This window comes from Tachypleus tridentatus, chromosome 10 (assembly GCF_004210375.1).
Source record: "Tachypleus tridentatus isolate NWPU-2018 chromosome 10, ASM421037v1, whole genome shotgun sequence".
NCBI lineage: Eukaryota > Metazoa > Arthropoda > Merostomata > Xiphosura > Limulidae > Tachypleus > Tachypleus tridentatus.
This window is the reverse complement of record NC_134834.1, coordinates 183,069,858-183,085,818: the sequence shown is the minus strand read 5'-3', so window position 1 is coordinate 183,085,818 and position 15,961 is coordinate 183,069,858. Positions and strand designations below refer to the sequence as shown.

General features: G+C 33.6%; 1 protein-coding gene across 1 annotated transcript in view; it reads right to left on the bottom strand.

Annotated features, from left to right (window-relative positions):
* Nucleotides 1-15,961, bottom strand: part of LOC143231076 (carbonic anhydrase-related protein 10-like) — a 168,792-nt gene that overhangs the window by 147,486 nt on the left and 5,345 nt on the right. The window contains exon 2 of the mRNA XM_076465612.1: nucleotides 12,916-12,963. Within this exon, the coding sequence (XP_076321727.1) occupies nucleotides 12,916-12,963 (48 nt within the window). The remainder of the gene's footprint in view (nucleotides 1-12,915; nucleotides 12,964-15,961) is intronic.

Below are 15,961 nucleotides of genomic sequence, written 5' to 3'. Positions count from 1 at the left end.
AGGCATTTGGGCAGGGTGTTACCAGAAGATTAGCGTGCCATTTTTGAATCGGAAAATTTGTGGCTCCAGCCGAGACATGACACTAAATATGATTCACAATTTCAGCTGTAGAAGCGTCATGTAAGTAACAACCAATCGTGTTAATTGTCCAAGAGTAATTGAGTGGGCTGTGAATTCTTCTGACTGGTTTACCTTTTTCTGGTAAGCAGTTCTTAAAGAGAAGGACGCCTCTGTCTGCATCTTGAGGTCTCTCATCTGACTATTTAACCCACATGTCTCAGAAAGATGCTGCTTGGATTAAACATGCAAGTAAGTGATGACACTGTTGTTAGTATTAGTAAGTGATGACACTGTTGTTAGTATTACTAAGTGATGACATTGTTAGTATTAGTAAGTAATGACACTGTTGTTAGTATTAGTAAGTAATGACACTGTTGTTATTATTAGTAAGTAATGACATTGTTGTTAGTATTAATAAGTAATGATACTGTTGTTAGTATTAGTAAGTGATGATATTGTTAGTATTAGTAAATTATGACACTGTTAGTATTAGTAAGTGATGACACTGTTACTATTAGTAAGTGATGACATTGTTAGCATTAGTAAATGATTACAGTTAGTATGAGTAAATGATGACACTGTTAGTATGAGTAAATGATGACATTGTTAGTATTAGTAAATGATGACACTGTTAGTATGAGTAAATGATGACATTGTTAGTATTAGTAAATGATGACACTGTTAGTATGAGTAAATGATGACACTGTTAGTATTAGTAAATGATGACACTGTTAGTATTAATAAATGATGACATTGTTAGTATTAGTAAATGATGACACTGTTAGTATTAGTAAATGATGACATTGTTAGAATTAGTAAGTGATGACATTGTTAGTATTAGTAAATGATGACACTGTTAGTATTAGTAAGTGATGACACTGTTAGTATTGGTAAATGATGACATTGTTAGTATTAGTAAATGATGACACTGTTAGTATGAGTAAATGATGACACTGTTTGTATTAGTAAATGATGACACTGTTAGTATGAGTAAATGATGACATTGTTAGTATTAGTAAGTGATGACATTGTTAGTGTTAGTAAATGATGACATTGTTAGTATTAGTAAATGATGACATTGTTAGGATGAGTAAATGATGACATTGTTAGTATTAGTAAGTAATGACATTGTTAGTATTAGTAAATGATGACATTGTTAGTGTTAGTAAATGATGGCATTGTTAGTATTAGTAAATGATGACATTGTTAGCATGAGTAAATTATGACATTGTTAGTATTAGTAAGTGATGACATTGTTAGTATTAGTAAATGATGACATTGTTAGTATTAGTAAGTGATGACATTGTTAGTATTAGTAAATGATGACATTGTTAGTATTAGTAAGTGATGACATTGTTAGTATTAGTAAATGATGACACTGTTATTATTAGTAAGTGATGACGTTGTTAGTGTTAGTAAATGATGACATTGTTAGTATTAGTAAATGATGACATTGTTAGTATGAGTAAATGATGACATTGTTAGTATTAGTAAGTGATGACATTGTTAGTATTAGTAAATGATGACATTGTTAGTGTTAGTAAATGATGGCATTGTTAGTATTAGTAAATGATGACATTGTTAGTATGAGTAAATGATGACATTGTTAGTATTAGTAAGTATGATGACATTGTTAGTATTAGTAAATGATGACATTGTTAGTATTAGTAAGTGATGACATTGTTAGTATTAGTAAATGATGACATTGTTAGTATTAGTAAGTGATGACATTGTTAGTATTAGTAAATGATGACACTGTTAGTATTAGTAAATGATGACATTGTTAGTATGAGTAAATGATGACATTGTTAGTATGAGTAAATGATGACATTGTTAGTATTAGTAAGTGATGACATTGTTAGTATTAGTAAATGATGACATTGTTAGTGTTAGTAAATGATGGCATTGTTAGTATTAGTAAATGATGACATTGTTAGTATGAGTAAATGATGACATTGTTAGTATTAGTAAGTGATGACATTGTTAGTATTAGTAAATGATGACATTGTTAGTATTAGTAAGTGATGACATTGTTAGTATTAGTAAATGATGACACAGTTAGTATTAGTAAGTGATGACATTGTTAGTATTAGTAAATGATGACACTGTTATTATTAGTAAGTGATGACATTGTTAATATTGGTAAATGATGACACTGTTAGTATTAGTAAATGATGACATTGTTAGTATGAGTAAATGATGACATTGTTAGTATGAGTAAATGATGACATTGTTAGTATTAGTAAGTGATGACATTGTTAGTATTAGTAAATGATGACATTGTTAGTGTTAGTAAATGATAGCATTGTTAGTATTAGTAAATGATGACATTGTTAGTATGAGTAAATGATGACATTGTTAGTATTAGTAAGTGATGACATTGTTAGTATTAGTAAATGATGACATTGTTAGTATTAGTAAGTGATGACATTGTTAGTATTAGTAAATGATGACATTGTTAGTATTAGTAAATGATGACATTGTTAGTATGAGTAAATGATGACATTGTTAGTATTAGTAAGTGATGACATTGTTAGTATGAGTAAATGATGACATTGTTAGTATGAGTAAATGATGACATTGTTAGTATTAGTAAGTGATGACATTGTTAGTATTAGTAAATGATGACATTGTTAGTGTTAGTAAATGATGGCATTGTTAGTATTAGTAAATGATGACATTGTTAGTATGAGTAAATGATGACATTGTTAGTATTAGTAAGTGATGACATTGTTAGTATTAGTAAATGATGACATTGTTAGTATTAGTAAGTGATGACATTGTTAGTATTAGTAAATGATGACACAGTTAGTATTAGTAAGTGATGACATTGTTAGTATTAGTAAATGATGACACTGTTATTATTAGTAAGTGATGACATTGTTAATATTGGTAAATGATGACACTGTTAGTATTAGTAAATGATGACATTGTTAGTATGAGTAAATGATGACATTGTTAGTATTAGTAAGTGATGACATTGTTAGTATTAGTAAATGATGACATTGTTAGTGTTAGTAAATGATGACATTGTTAGTATTAGTAAATGATGACATTGTTAGTATGAGTAAATGATGACATTGTTAGTATTAGTAAGTGATGACATTGTTAGTATTAGTAAATGATGACATTGTTAGTATTAGTAAGTGATGACATTGTTAGTATTAGTAAATGATGACATTGTTAGTATTAGTAAATGATGACATTGTTAGTATGAGTAAATGATGACATTGTTAGTATTAGTAAGTGATGACATTGTTAGTGTTAGTAAATGATGACATTGTTAGTATTAGTAAATGATGACATTGTTAGTATGAGTAAATGATGACATTGTTAGTATTAGTAAGTGATGACATTGTTAGTATTAGTAAATGATGACATTGTTAGTGTTAGTAAATGATGGCATTGTTAGTATTAGTAAATGATGACATTGTTAGTATGAGTAAATGATGACATTGTTAGTATTAGTAAGTGATGACATTGTTAGTATTAGTAAATGATGACATTGTTAGTATTAGTAAGTGATGACATTGTTAGTATTAGTAAATGATGACATTGTTAGTATTAGTAAGTGATGACATTGTTAGTATTAGTAAATGATGACACTGTTAGTATTAGTAAATGATGACATTGTTAGTATGAGTAAATGATGACATTGTTAGTATGAGTAAATGATGACATTGTTAGTATTAGTAAGTGATGACATTGTTAGTATTAGTAAATGATGACATTGTTAGTGTTAGTAAATGATGGCATTGTTAGTATTAGTAAATGATGACATTGTTAGTATGAGTAAATGATGACATTGTTAGTATTAGTAAGTGATGACATTGTTAGTATTAGTAAATGATGACATTGTTAGTATTAGTAAGTGATGACATTGTTAGTATTAGTAAATGATGACACAGTTAGTATTAGTAAGTGATGACATTGTTAGTATTAGTAAATGATGACACTGTTATTATTAGTAAGTGATGACATTGTTAATATTGGTAAATGATGACACTGTTAGTATTAGTAAATGATGACATTGTTAGTATGAGTAAATGATGACATTGTTAGTATGAGTAAATGATGACATTGTTAGTATTAGTAAGTGATGACACTGTTAGTATTAGTAAGTGATGACAGTTAGTATTAGTAAATGATGACACTGTTAGTATTAGTAAGTAATGACACTTTGTAATACACCCCATACACGATAATAAGAAAAAGAAAATTTTGTAATCTTCTTAATGGTTACGTATCATCAATTTCACGTGTATTTATGTGGAAACTATATTTTAGATACTGTGATGTATATAATACCAATAGTTCCACTATTATCCATTCGATGATGTCACTAACAAGGATGTGAAGCGCCCGTTACACATTTTATTAATGACCTATAACCACAGACTAGAAACGTGCGTCTGTTAATCCACTTTATAATGTACGATATATGACAATGAAGACATGCACTGCAAAGCATGACATAATTACAGTTGATACACTCTGATAGACATTCAATCGAAAGTATAATCCATCCATATATATCTCGGTGGACTCAAAAGATAGCCCGATGTGGCTTTGCTATAGGAAAACACACATACACCATATATAATCCATTTATATAGATGAGGTGTATATATATATACAGTCATGTGAAAAAGTTAGGACACCTTATGAAAGCCTGTGTATTTTTGTAACATTTTTGGGTATATAGATATTTAATCTCAATTTCAACAATACTGAGAGATTATAGGAATATATCTAAACAATTAAAACTGAAGAAAAGACTTTTCAAGATCTTCTGTAAATACAATTCTACAAAAATGCATCTTCCAATTGAGGAAAAAGTTAGGACACCCTACTCCCTAATAGCTAGTGTTACCCCTTTTGGCTGAAATAACTGCAGTGAGACGCTTCTTGTAGCCATCTACCAGTCTCTGACATCGGTCTCAAGAATGTTTGCGCCACTCCTCAATGCAGAATTCTTTCAGCCGTGAGATGTTTGAGGGGTTTCTTGCATGTACACCCCATTTCAAGTCACCCCACAGCATCTCAATGGGATTAAGATCTGGTCTTTGACTCGGTCATTCCAGGACTCTCCATTTCTTAGTTTTCAGTCAGTCTTTGGTGGATTTACTGGTATGTTATGGGTCATTGTCGTGTTGCAGGGTCCAGTTCCGCTTCAGCTTTAACTTTTGTACAGATAGTCTCACACGATCCTCAAGCACCCTCTGATACACAGTAAAATTCATGGTGAATTCTATGATTGTGAGCTGTCCAGGTCCTGCTGCAGCAAAGCAGCCCCAAACCATGACACTTCCACCTCCATGCTTCACAGTTGGTATGAGGTTCTTTTCCTGGAATGTTGTATTTGGTTTATGCCAAACATGTCCTCTGTTCTGGTGTCCAAATAATTTAATTTTGGACTCATCTGTCCAAAGAACATTATTCCAGGAGTCCTGGTCTTTGTCTACATTCTCTCTGGCAAACTTCAGTCTGGTCTTGATGTTTCTCTTAGAGAACAAAGGTTTCCTCCTTGCACACCTCCCATGCAAGTTAAACTTGTGCAGTCTCTTTCTGATTGTAGAGGCATGCACTTTCACATCAACAGTAGCCAGATCCTGCTGTAGGTCCTGTGATGACATTTTAGGGTTTTTGGAGACCTCTTTTAGCATCTTGCGGTCTGCTCTCGGTGTGAACTTGCTTGGACGACCAGACCTAGACATGTTGGCAATTGTTTTGAAAGCCCTCCATTTGTTGACTATTTTCTGGACAGTAGAATGGGTGATTTAAAAATCTTTTGGGATCTTTTTAAATCCCTTACCAGACTCATAAGCTGCTACAATTTTCTTTCTGAAGGCCTCAGACAGCTCTTTTGCTCTTACCATGGTGCTCACTCTCACTTCAACAGTCAGGAGCACTCCAAACTAAATATCTGAGGTTTAAATAGAGCAAGCCTTATTCAAAATGCTGGGTAACAATCTTCTAATTATGTGCAACTGGTGTGATACACTTGTGTGTAAGTTGAGCCATTTTAAGTGGGAATAAATGTGGGGGTGTCCTAAATATATGACACAATGATAATTCTCAGTTATATGTCATGCAAAAGGAATAATTTTGTTAACGGTGAGTTTCCGAACTACAATGCTACAATATGAAATTCTTTCACATGGTGGTCAGAGTGCCTATAAGTTATTGCTTAACTTCACACAAAAAAAAAAACAACAAAGAGCAAACAGCAGTATCAGCAAAGAGTGATTTCAAACATGACTCAGTTATGAGTCTTGATTAATTTAATGAGTTGTCAAAGTTTGTTTGTTTTTAAATCAAAGCCACACTTGGCTACCTGCTGCCACTGTGACGAATCAAATCCTGGATTTTAGCATTGTAAGCTTACTGGTGACCCACAGGGAGACCAAATGTAAATATTGTACAATACACAGATAAACCCGGGCAAACTCACTTGTTTGTACCACTATCAATCAAAGTTATGGAGATTTGCAGTCAATGGCCAAAAGTTGTTTTCTATAACGAAGTAGTTTTGGACTTGGTTGTGAGTCCACAACTTTTTGTAAACAGATTCCCTAATACTTTAGCAGTGATACAAAAAAAAATGTAAACAAACATACCCTCAGTACTGCTGTAAGCACAGCAACATTGCTTGAATATCACTACTCACTACCATTGATGTCTCCTATGTGTTTTACAACGTGAATGAGTGAGTTTACGTAATTGTTTTCGGTCAGTTTATTTCCATTACGTTGATTGTTATAATAGGCAACAATTATAAAATTACTCATTTATAAGCAACATGTGCACCTATATAAAGAAAGTTAGTAGTTTGAATTTAAACATTTCTGGGAACCTACACTTGTACATAACCCCCTTGAAGTTCTTCACCCCCACTCCAGTGGGAAAACAGATCTGGAATTATAAGAAAAAAAATCCCTCGTTTATGTAAAAACAGCTTTTCTCGGTGCATTTTGGTGTTACAATATTAAAACAGAGATATACACTAATGTTATGCTGTAAAAGAAACGAATGACCAGCTGATTCAAAGGGAGATTTTTTTAGCTATTGCTTGAAATACATGTATTTTGTATACTGCTTATTTCGAAATATTAATAAAAAACGCACTGATTTATTAGCTACCTTACGCCTCATCTACATAGTGATATCTACCTCTCCAGTGGCACAGCGGAATGTTTTCGGACTTACAACGCTAAAAACCCGGGATTCGATACCCGTGGTGGTCAGAGCACAGATAGCCCATTGTGTACCTTTTGAGCTTAATACAGAACAACAAACAACAACGGAGTAATAATATCCTAATATTGAAGAGAGAACGTCGGTTGACCTTCAGAAGAATGTTGATCATTGTTGTTATTAAATGTTCGATATAAAGCATATTTGAACATGCCTTTCTAAGCTTGAGGTGCAAATGTTTTCCTTCGTATTTGCAAAAAATGACTTTTTACGGAAAAAGTACTACTGTACTTTTCAGATAAAAAATCCAACAATGAGAAGCCTCTAAGTGGGAGTATCTGTGACGATATGGGAAGGTGTCCGATGTCTGAAAGGGAAATTCATCCACTAAATTCTTGAGATTCCATTTTTATTGCTTTTCGTGTATTGTTACTAAACCAGAAAATACAATTTAAAAGTATTCTTCAATATTCTTCTAACACTGCATAAAAATATAAAGCCCGTGTATTTATTTGCGTTTCCATTTCGAACTGTTTTCTTTTTACTAAGAAATCCATCAGGTAATCGATCATATTCTAAAACATAAATATCCTATGAATATTTACCAGAACGGTATTGGTGTTACGGGTATTCAGTAACACCTTGTTGTGGGTTGCAGGATGCAATGCATTTTTAGGACTTTTGTATGTCTTCTTTTAATATGAAAACCAGGTCGTAAATATTGAATATTATAATAATTTTCTACTTAGCAATTTATAATAAATACTCTGAATATCTTGGTGGGCTAAGAAAACTTAACACGTTAGCTGTTGAACAGTAAATGGAAAAAAAAAACACGTTCTTCCTGTGTTGTAGGTTTACTGTCTTTTGGAGACTTGTTTGAATTTATATCAAACATTTCAGTCTATTATAAGTATGCTTTTTACTATAAACTACTGTAAAGGGAAAGGTTCATTAGGAATACACGTGGTAACAAGACAAAATTCAGTTTGATGGTGTAACACCGACTGTATGGTCTTTTTAGTATATAAAATTATATTTTCGAAGTAACCCTCGTTTGTTCATCAGACTCAGGAAACTTTTAATAAAAATGTATCGTACTAATAATGTTTCCCTGATAATGCATATAGCAGCCAACGTGTTAATTTCAATTTATATCTATGATAAGAGAAACTAAAATTCCCTATATTTGTAGCCAAACATGATCTTTAAGAAGTAAGTTATTCGAAGTATCTTCAATATTAAGAGTAATACGATCATTTATTGATAGTCGGTGTCAAATAAGCTCTTTCAATTAAATATGTATCGTCAAATGAGCACCTGTATTTAAACTTTTATATAAAACGAACACTCACAGCTTTAAAGTTATAACTTAAAACTTTCCACATATGAATATTCCAAATAAGTAATGTTGCAATGTTTATTACTTTCAGGTTATTAACTACTAATAGAATTGATTCGTCATTAGAAGATTTTGTGAGTATAACTCATAAATTCATTCATATATATATAAAGCACAAATATACGTGTATCTGTCTGTTTGTCCGTTATCTAATTTCTTCTAGGTCGCTGGGCCAATATAAATCAAATATTGTGAGATGATAGTTTGGAACAAGGGGCATGTTAGTATTGGTTCATAACACTCCATCCCTCCCTATAATTATTGCTATTATTCGGCATTTACAATATTTGACGTATGTTAACGCTATCTAATTCATAGATGGCGCTATGTGCTTATAATGAGAAAACTACTAAACTTTTTGTAACACAACATACAGCGGGTAGAGGGCACATAAACGTCTTAACTATATGTTTGCTTGTTTTCTTAATTTCGCGTAAAGCTACTTGAGAGCTATCTGGTCTAGCCGTCCCTAATTTAGCAGGTAAGGCAGCTAGTCATCACCACCCACCGCCAACTCATGGGCTACTCTTTTACCAACGAATAGTGGGATTGACCGTCACATTATAACACCCTCACGGCTGAAAAGGCAAGCATGTTTGGTATGACGTGGATTCGAGCCCGTGATCCTCGGATATTTAGTTGAGTGCCGTAACCACCTAGTCATGCCGGGACTTCTAAAATAATTAATGCTTATTAAGGTACAAGACAATAAATCGCTGAACTGGCTGTGTAAACGCAACAATTTTAAACGTAATACAATAAATACAAAACACTAAACATCAGTTTGTGGGGCATATGAAACTTCTTCCTCGCTGGGACAACGGTAAGTCTTTGGATTTACAACCCTAAAATTAGCGTTCGATTCCCCTCAGTGGACACAGAAGATAGCCTAATGTGACTTTGCTATAAAAAAAGCATGCACGTATAAAACCTATACACTCTTATTTTAACGATTCATTTAAATAAACACATAGAGTTGGTTACAAATAAAAAAATAGTACTAAATCTTCTGTAAAAGAAAAACCGATAAGTCACTGGAAAGTATAAAAATCAATAATAATACTAAGAAATGTTACGACGGCCATTAGAATGGCTTAGAAAGTAATAATCAAAACCTTATTTAACTAACTGCGCAAAGTAATGTCATACTAATATATCTTAGTGGTACATAGTTAATATTAACAATATTTAATATCTTAAATTAATTGGATGTGAAATGATGGCCCATACATTACAGTTGTTCACTATATTCACACAAGTTATTTATAACATAACATATTACTACAGTGTTTGTTATCATCTCACCTAAAGTGTTGTATAAGCTTTAAAAAATCAATATGTTTATATTTAAAACAAGATAAATACTGTAACGTGGTCAGAATAACTTTGTAGGAAAAGGTAGGGGTGCTTTCTGTTACCAGCTTTCAACACCCAGCTCTTAGTGTCCTTCTACAGTGTTTCATGTGATTAATTGATTGACTTCCATTGATCGCAGAATGTTTCACGGATGAAAGTAGGAAGCTGGCATAACTCGGGTAGAGTTCATGTAGTATTACAAATGTGGTGTCCATTTTTTTTTCTTATTGCATTTCTCCATAGAGAGATATTTAGGAGGCCAAGCTTGGCCAGACGGGTTAAGGCGTTCGACTCGTAATCCGAGGGTTGCGGGTTCGAATCTTCGTCGTACTAAACATACTCGCCCTTTCAGCCGTGGGGGCGTTATAATGTGGCGGTCAATCCCACTATTCGTTGGTAAAAAAGTAGCCCAAGAGTTGGCGGTGGGTGGTGATGACTAGCTGCCTTCCCTCTAGTCTTACACTGCTAAATTAGGGACGGCTAGCACAGATAGCCCTCGAGTAGCTTTGCGCGAAATTCGAAACACCAAACCAAAATTCTTTTGGTTGTATTATGGCTAAATACTGCTGTAATTCGTCACAGTTTAAGCAGAGACGTGATGTTGGATACAGATATACCTTGTGTGTAACGCTAGATAGTAGGCGTGGCTAAAATAATTTTTTGTTCAAGGCCCAGGGGAAGAAAAAATAAAGTTATGTTTTTTAAACAAATTTCTTCTACGACTGTAATTGGAGTTTAAATCTAGAATTGCTGTGTTTGATAAGTAGGGTATTTATTTCTACTTTTACTCGCTAGGGTACCGTACCCTGGACGGAAGTTATGTAAATTCACGATTAATGAACGGTTATCTTAAGACATGAAAAGTTGTTTCCTTTATATATAATTTTAAAATACCTAAACACCCATAATAACAGAAAACCACAAAATGTGAAACTATAAATTTGCATGCATTTCCTCATGGATCTAACAAACCTTCACACTAAATTTCGTGAAGATCCATCAACAGGGTCAAAGTAGTTGTAAAAAAAACCTGCAAAAACACTCAAAAAAACTGCAAAATGCAAAATTGAAAATTTTTTTTTATTTCCCCATAAACCTAATGAACCTCCATACCATTTTTGATGAAGATCCATCCACACCCTGCGAAGTATTTACATGGACATACAACAGATAGTACTATTACATTTATATAGATGACGCTAGTGCAGATCCGTGTGTGAAGTGTTCATGACGTCATATTTGCACCTTTAAAATGCAAAACATTATGTTCTCCGTGACGGGAAACGGAGATGAAATGGAAAACTCGTGACACCTATTGCAAATTTACATGCACACAGAAAAAAATGTCGCGAATTTAGGTGTTGCTCATCTCGTAATAAAAACGTTATTTTAGTATCATATAAGCAAGAGTTCCATTATGGTATGATTACTAGTAGTGGTAATACTACATGGTATATCAAATGCCGTTACTTATTTTAATTTATGGTTTCCTGTTTTACTTTTATCATAAAAATAGTTTGCATTGCCAACTTAACATATATATGTGTTGCTCATCAGTTATTATTAAAATTACCGCTGAGAACGCCCAAATGATGAAAAAATTATAACATTTATAAGTGAAAGCGCAAAAAGTATATTTAATTAGCTACACTGTTTGCCAGGTTGATTTTAATATCATTCTAAGCACGTAACTTGCTCTAATCTGAAGTTAATACTAATTAAAACTTATTCATATACATTTTTAAAATTATTCTAAACACATAAATATAAATATGTTACAGCATTAATTAATAAAAGATGTAACGTAAAATCATATTGAAAATATTCAATTCTTCTGTTGTACGTCTTTTCTTTTTTTTTGTACACCGATTGTGATTCATTCGCTGTTTAGTGTTACAGGTTTCAAGAACTTTAAGATTATTCCGTTATACGAGAATTGTTCTGAAATATATGGCATTACCTTACATCTCACCTTAATACATATATACAATATAAACGAGTTTAGTTGATTTATAAATTTTATATTAATAATTTATAATGTTCAAAGCGTCTTGACTAATGCATGGCTAGAAACACGCCTTCCGTTTACCGTCCACTTCGTGTACCATTCCTGAAACAAGGACAGCATTTAAAACATTCTGAAGTGGGAGTCCCACACTGCAGTTCCGATAACTCGAAACTACCTTCGTCTTTTCTGACGTATGAGGCAGAAAGAAAACATTTTCAATTTATGCATAGTTACTTTACAAATCTAGCGTCAAAAGTCTTTTTTTTTATTCAATTCCAGGTAGAAGACATTAACGATCAGTGACTATTATCTTAAAAAGGAACTTAGGTACAAACAGGCCTACATCGTATCTAACACCTAAGTTTTCATGGCCAAGCGTGTTAAGGCGTGCGACTCGTAAGCTGAGGGTCGCGGGTTCGCATCCCCGTCGCGCTAAACCTGCTCGCCCTTTCAGCCGTAGGGGCATCATAATGTGACGGTCAATCCCACTATTCGTTGATAAAAGAGTAGCCCAAGAGTTGGCGGCGGGTGGTGATGACTAGACTAGCTGCCTTACCTCTAGTCCCACACTGCTAAATTAGGGATGGCTAGCACAGATAGCCCTCGAGTAGGTTTGTGCGAAATTCAACAAACAAACAAACAATATTTTCTTTAAATTCAATTTTGCAAAGAGTTCGTCTCTGTTCGTCCCTCACGAAAATGAACCGAATATGTTTCATTTCCACTTCCAGTAAGTTTTACCAAATAAAATTATTATTTAATACAATTCTATAAACGTGTGTGTGTAAAGTTACATCTAAAGTACTCTTAAAATTGCCAAGGAAGAGATTAAATTAATTTCATCAAATAATTTAAAATAAAAAGTTATGTTAAATGGCGGGAAGAGTCTTACCTGATATGCCATCGTAGGTCCACCAATCTTCCCAACTCGACCAAGCATCTAAGAATATACAAAAAAAGATATATCAACTTTCACCATTTATAAATAGATCACTATGAAATGCGATAGAAATTTTGATTTCCTACATTCTATAAGAAGTATCATTATTTTCATAGAGGAAGCTACTGGTATGGGGTTTAGTGTGCAGTTTCAGTGATAATAAAATACTGAAAGGATCATAACTCAAATTTGATATTCCGTTACCCTTATACGAGAAAACACTTTGTTAATATAACAGTAAATTGATAAAGAACGGTTTATACACATTATGAATATTGTTTATTGTAAGAGAGCATACTAAGGTGGTTGGGTGTAAGTTTTTTTTTAATCTCGCGCAAAGCTACACGAGAATTATCTGCGCTGGCCGTCTCTAATTTAGCAGTGTAAGATTAGAGGGAAGACAGCTAGTCATCACCACCCATCGTCGACTTTTGGTGTATTCGTTTGCCAAAGAATATTTCGATTGGCTGTAATATATAACACCGTCACGGCTGAAAAGGGCGAGCATGTTTGGTGTGATGGGATTCGAACCCGCGACCCTCATATTGTGAGTAAAGCGAGATTATTTTTATTAAATTTTATTTATTAAGTCAGGAATGATAGTGCCTTTGGACAGAGATTATAATTTCAATCTTGACTGCATGGTACGACCAGGTGGTTAGAACGATCATTTCGTAATCTGAAGGTCGCAGGTTCGAATCCCCGTCACACCAAATCATACTCGTCCTTTCATCTCTGGGAGCGTAATAATGTTACTATCAATCATACTATTCGTTGGTGAAATAGTAGCCCAAGAGTTGGCAGTGGGTGGTGATAACTAGCTGCCTTCCCTCTAGTCTTACGCTGCTAAATTAGGGACAGTTAGCGCAGATAGCTCTCGTGTAGCTTTTTGCAACATTAAAAAGTAAACAATCTTGGTTTGTTTTCAAATGAGTTGATTATTGTGTTATGATTGGTTAAATCAGATCAAGCTAATCACAAGTAAAATTACTATTTCAGTTTATCCTCAACGAATAAGATTAAAAATAATATGTAACATATTTTATTTCTTTGTGTACTTTGTATACGATTAAAGAGTACAAATATAGCTTCAGTAGACTTCCCTGTCATGTGCTTGTCACCAGATGGCGTTGCAATAATAAAATGTGCAAAATTTTGCTTATTTTATGTACTCACTTTACGCGTTTGTGTATCAATTCAACTAACACTAAGCCTGATATATATGTAAAAACGGCTCGTTTGGGTTGAGAAAATATTTTATGTAGAGGAGCGAACAACGTTTCGACCTTCTTCGGTCATCAGTTCCTCGACGTAAAATATTTTCTCAACCCAAACGAGCCGTTTTTACATATATATTTCTCTACAAGTGGGTTTTCTCGACATCACTGAAAACTGAGCCTCATTCTCGTTACAAAACAGCTCATCATTAATATTAGTTTTAAAATTTATGCTAAACTTATTCATGTAGCATTAAGTCTTATTGCCCAAATGTCTATCAGTTTCCTATAATTCCACGTTTCCGGAAGACCAGACATTCCTATATTATACCCCCGCCTCCGCCCCCACACATAAAAAAGTCGGGAATAAAAATTTCCGTTTACGAGCACTTAAAGATCCTTACCGAATCCACGGTCGTGTAACTTGAGGTGGCTGTATCAGACTGGACATGGATTTATTGCTAAAGTTGCCATACGTGCCCTGTAAAGTTGAAGTTCTGGACAGCCACGTGAGTTTGACACAAATTAAACCTTGTAAGGAGTTCAGCGATTCTTATCAGCAAAGTATCTCTTTTACAACCGCTTAGAACAACACTGAACAATGTTAATAAATCCCGTTATCAAAGCTGAAGTTCCCTGCTATAACCTGAGATACTGAACGTGCGATTTCAAAACGAACAGCGATTGGTTCGAAAAAACAACAACAAAATAACACAAATAAACACAAAAAACTCGAAATGAATAAAATTAAACAAATCACTCAAATGTGCTATAGTTAATTTACGACAGATTCTGTATTTGCATCACTTTACCAGAAACGAGATTTTTTTGTGTATATCAAACACAATAGTTATTGCACCGGACTCACGGTACGAGGGTCCAAGGTTCGATTCCCGGTACTTCGAAAAACATCACTCTCCTGATTTTACAATGTGCTTGCGTTATACGAGTGACAGTTAAATGTCACTATTCGATTACAGTAGCCAAATAATTGACAGTTATCGCTGTTTATTCTGCCTTTTATCTGATTTGTCAGTTCAAATTTAGGTGGAACGGTTTAGTTTTTGTGTAGCTTTGCTCGAATATGCCAAATAAACCGAATAAAAAAGTATGCAATGTTTATATATCTATATGTATGTATTATTTAGATCCAGATAATAATATACAAACCATCAACGTACCATTAGCAAGTATTCGAAAACTAAGTCGAGTATCATTACGACTATTTGAGGTTTTATAAATTATGCTCCAGTAGGTTTTTCGGTGTGCTCTATTAATTTACATTATCTAAATATCTATTTTGTGACACATGGGAGCGTCTTTTTAGCTGTATAGATATATATACGCTGCTGGCCAAAGTCTTAAGGTCAATGAACATAAAGAAAAAATATGCATTTTGCGTTGTTAGACACAACCACTTATTTGAGTAGAGCTTCAAAAGATGAAAATAAGAAAAGGGAAAATAAAAATATAAACTTTTTTAGCATTTAATAAGGAATATGTGAACATTATGAAATTAGCCTAAATACTAGCTGGTCAAACGTTTAAGACCATACCAAAAATAAGTCCTAAACAGGGTAGGAAATGTCCAACAAGAGATCTCAGTAGTGAGTTGCACGGCCGTCATTGCAAATAACTGCAAACATTCGCTTTGGCATGGTCGATATAAGCGTTTGCAGAAGGCTGGCTGGAATGTTACGCCTTGTGGTGAAGATAACTTCACAAAGATAATGCACTGTTTGGAATTGACGTCCATTTCTATAGACTTCCCTTGCCATCCA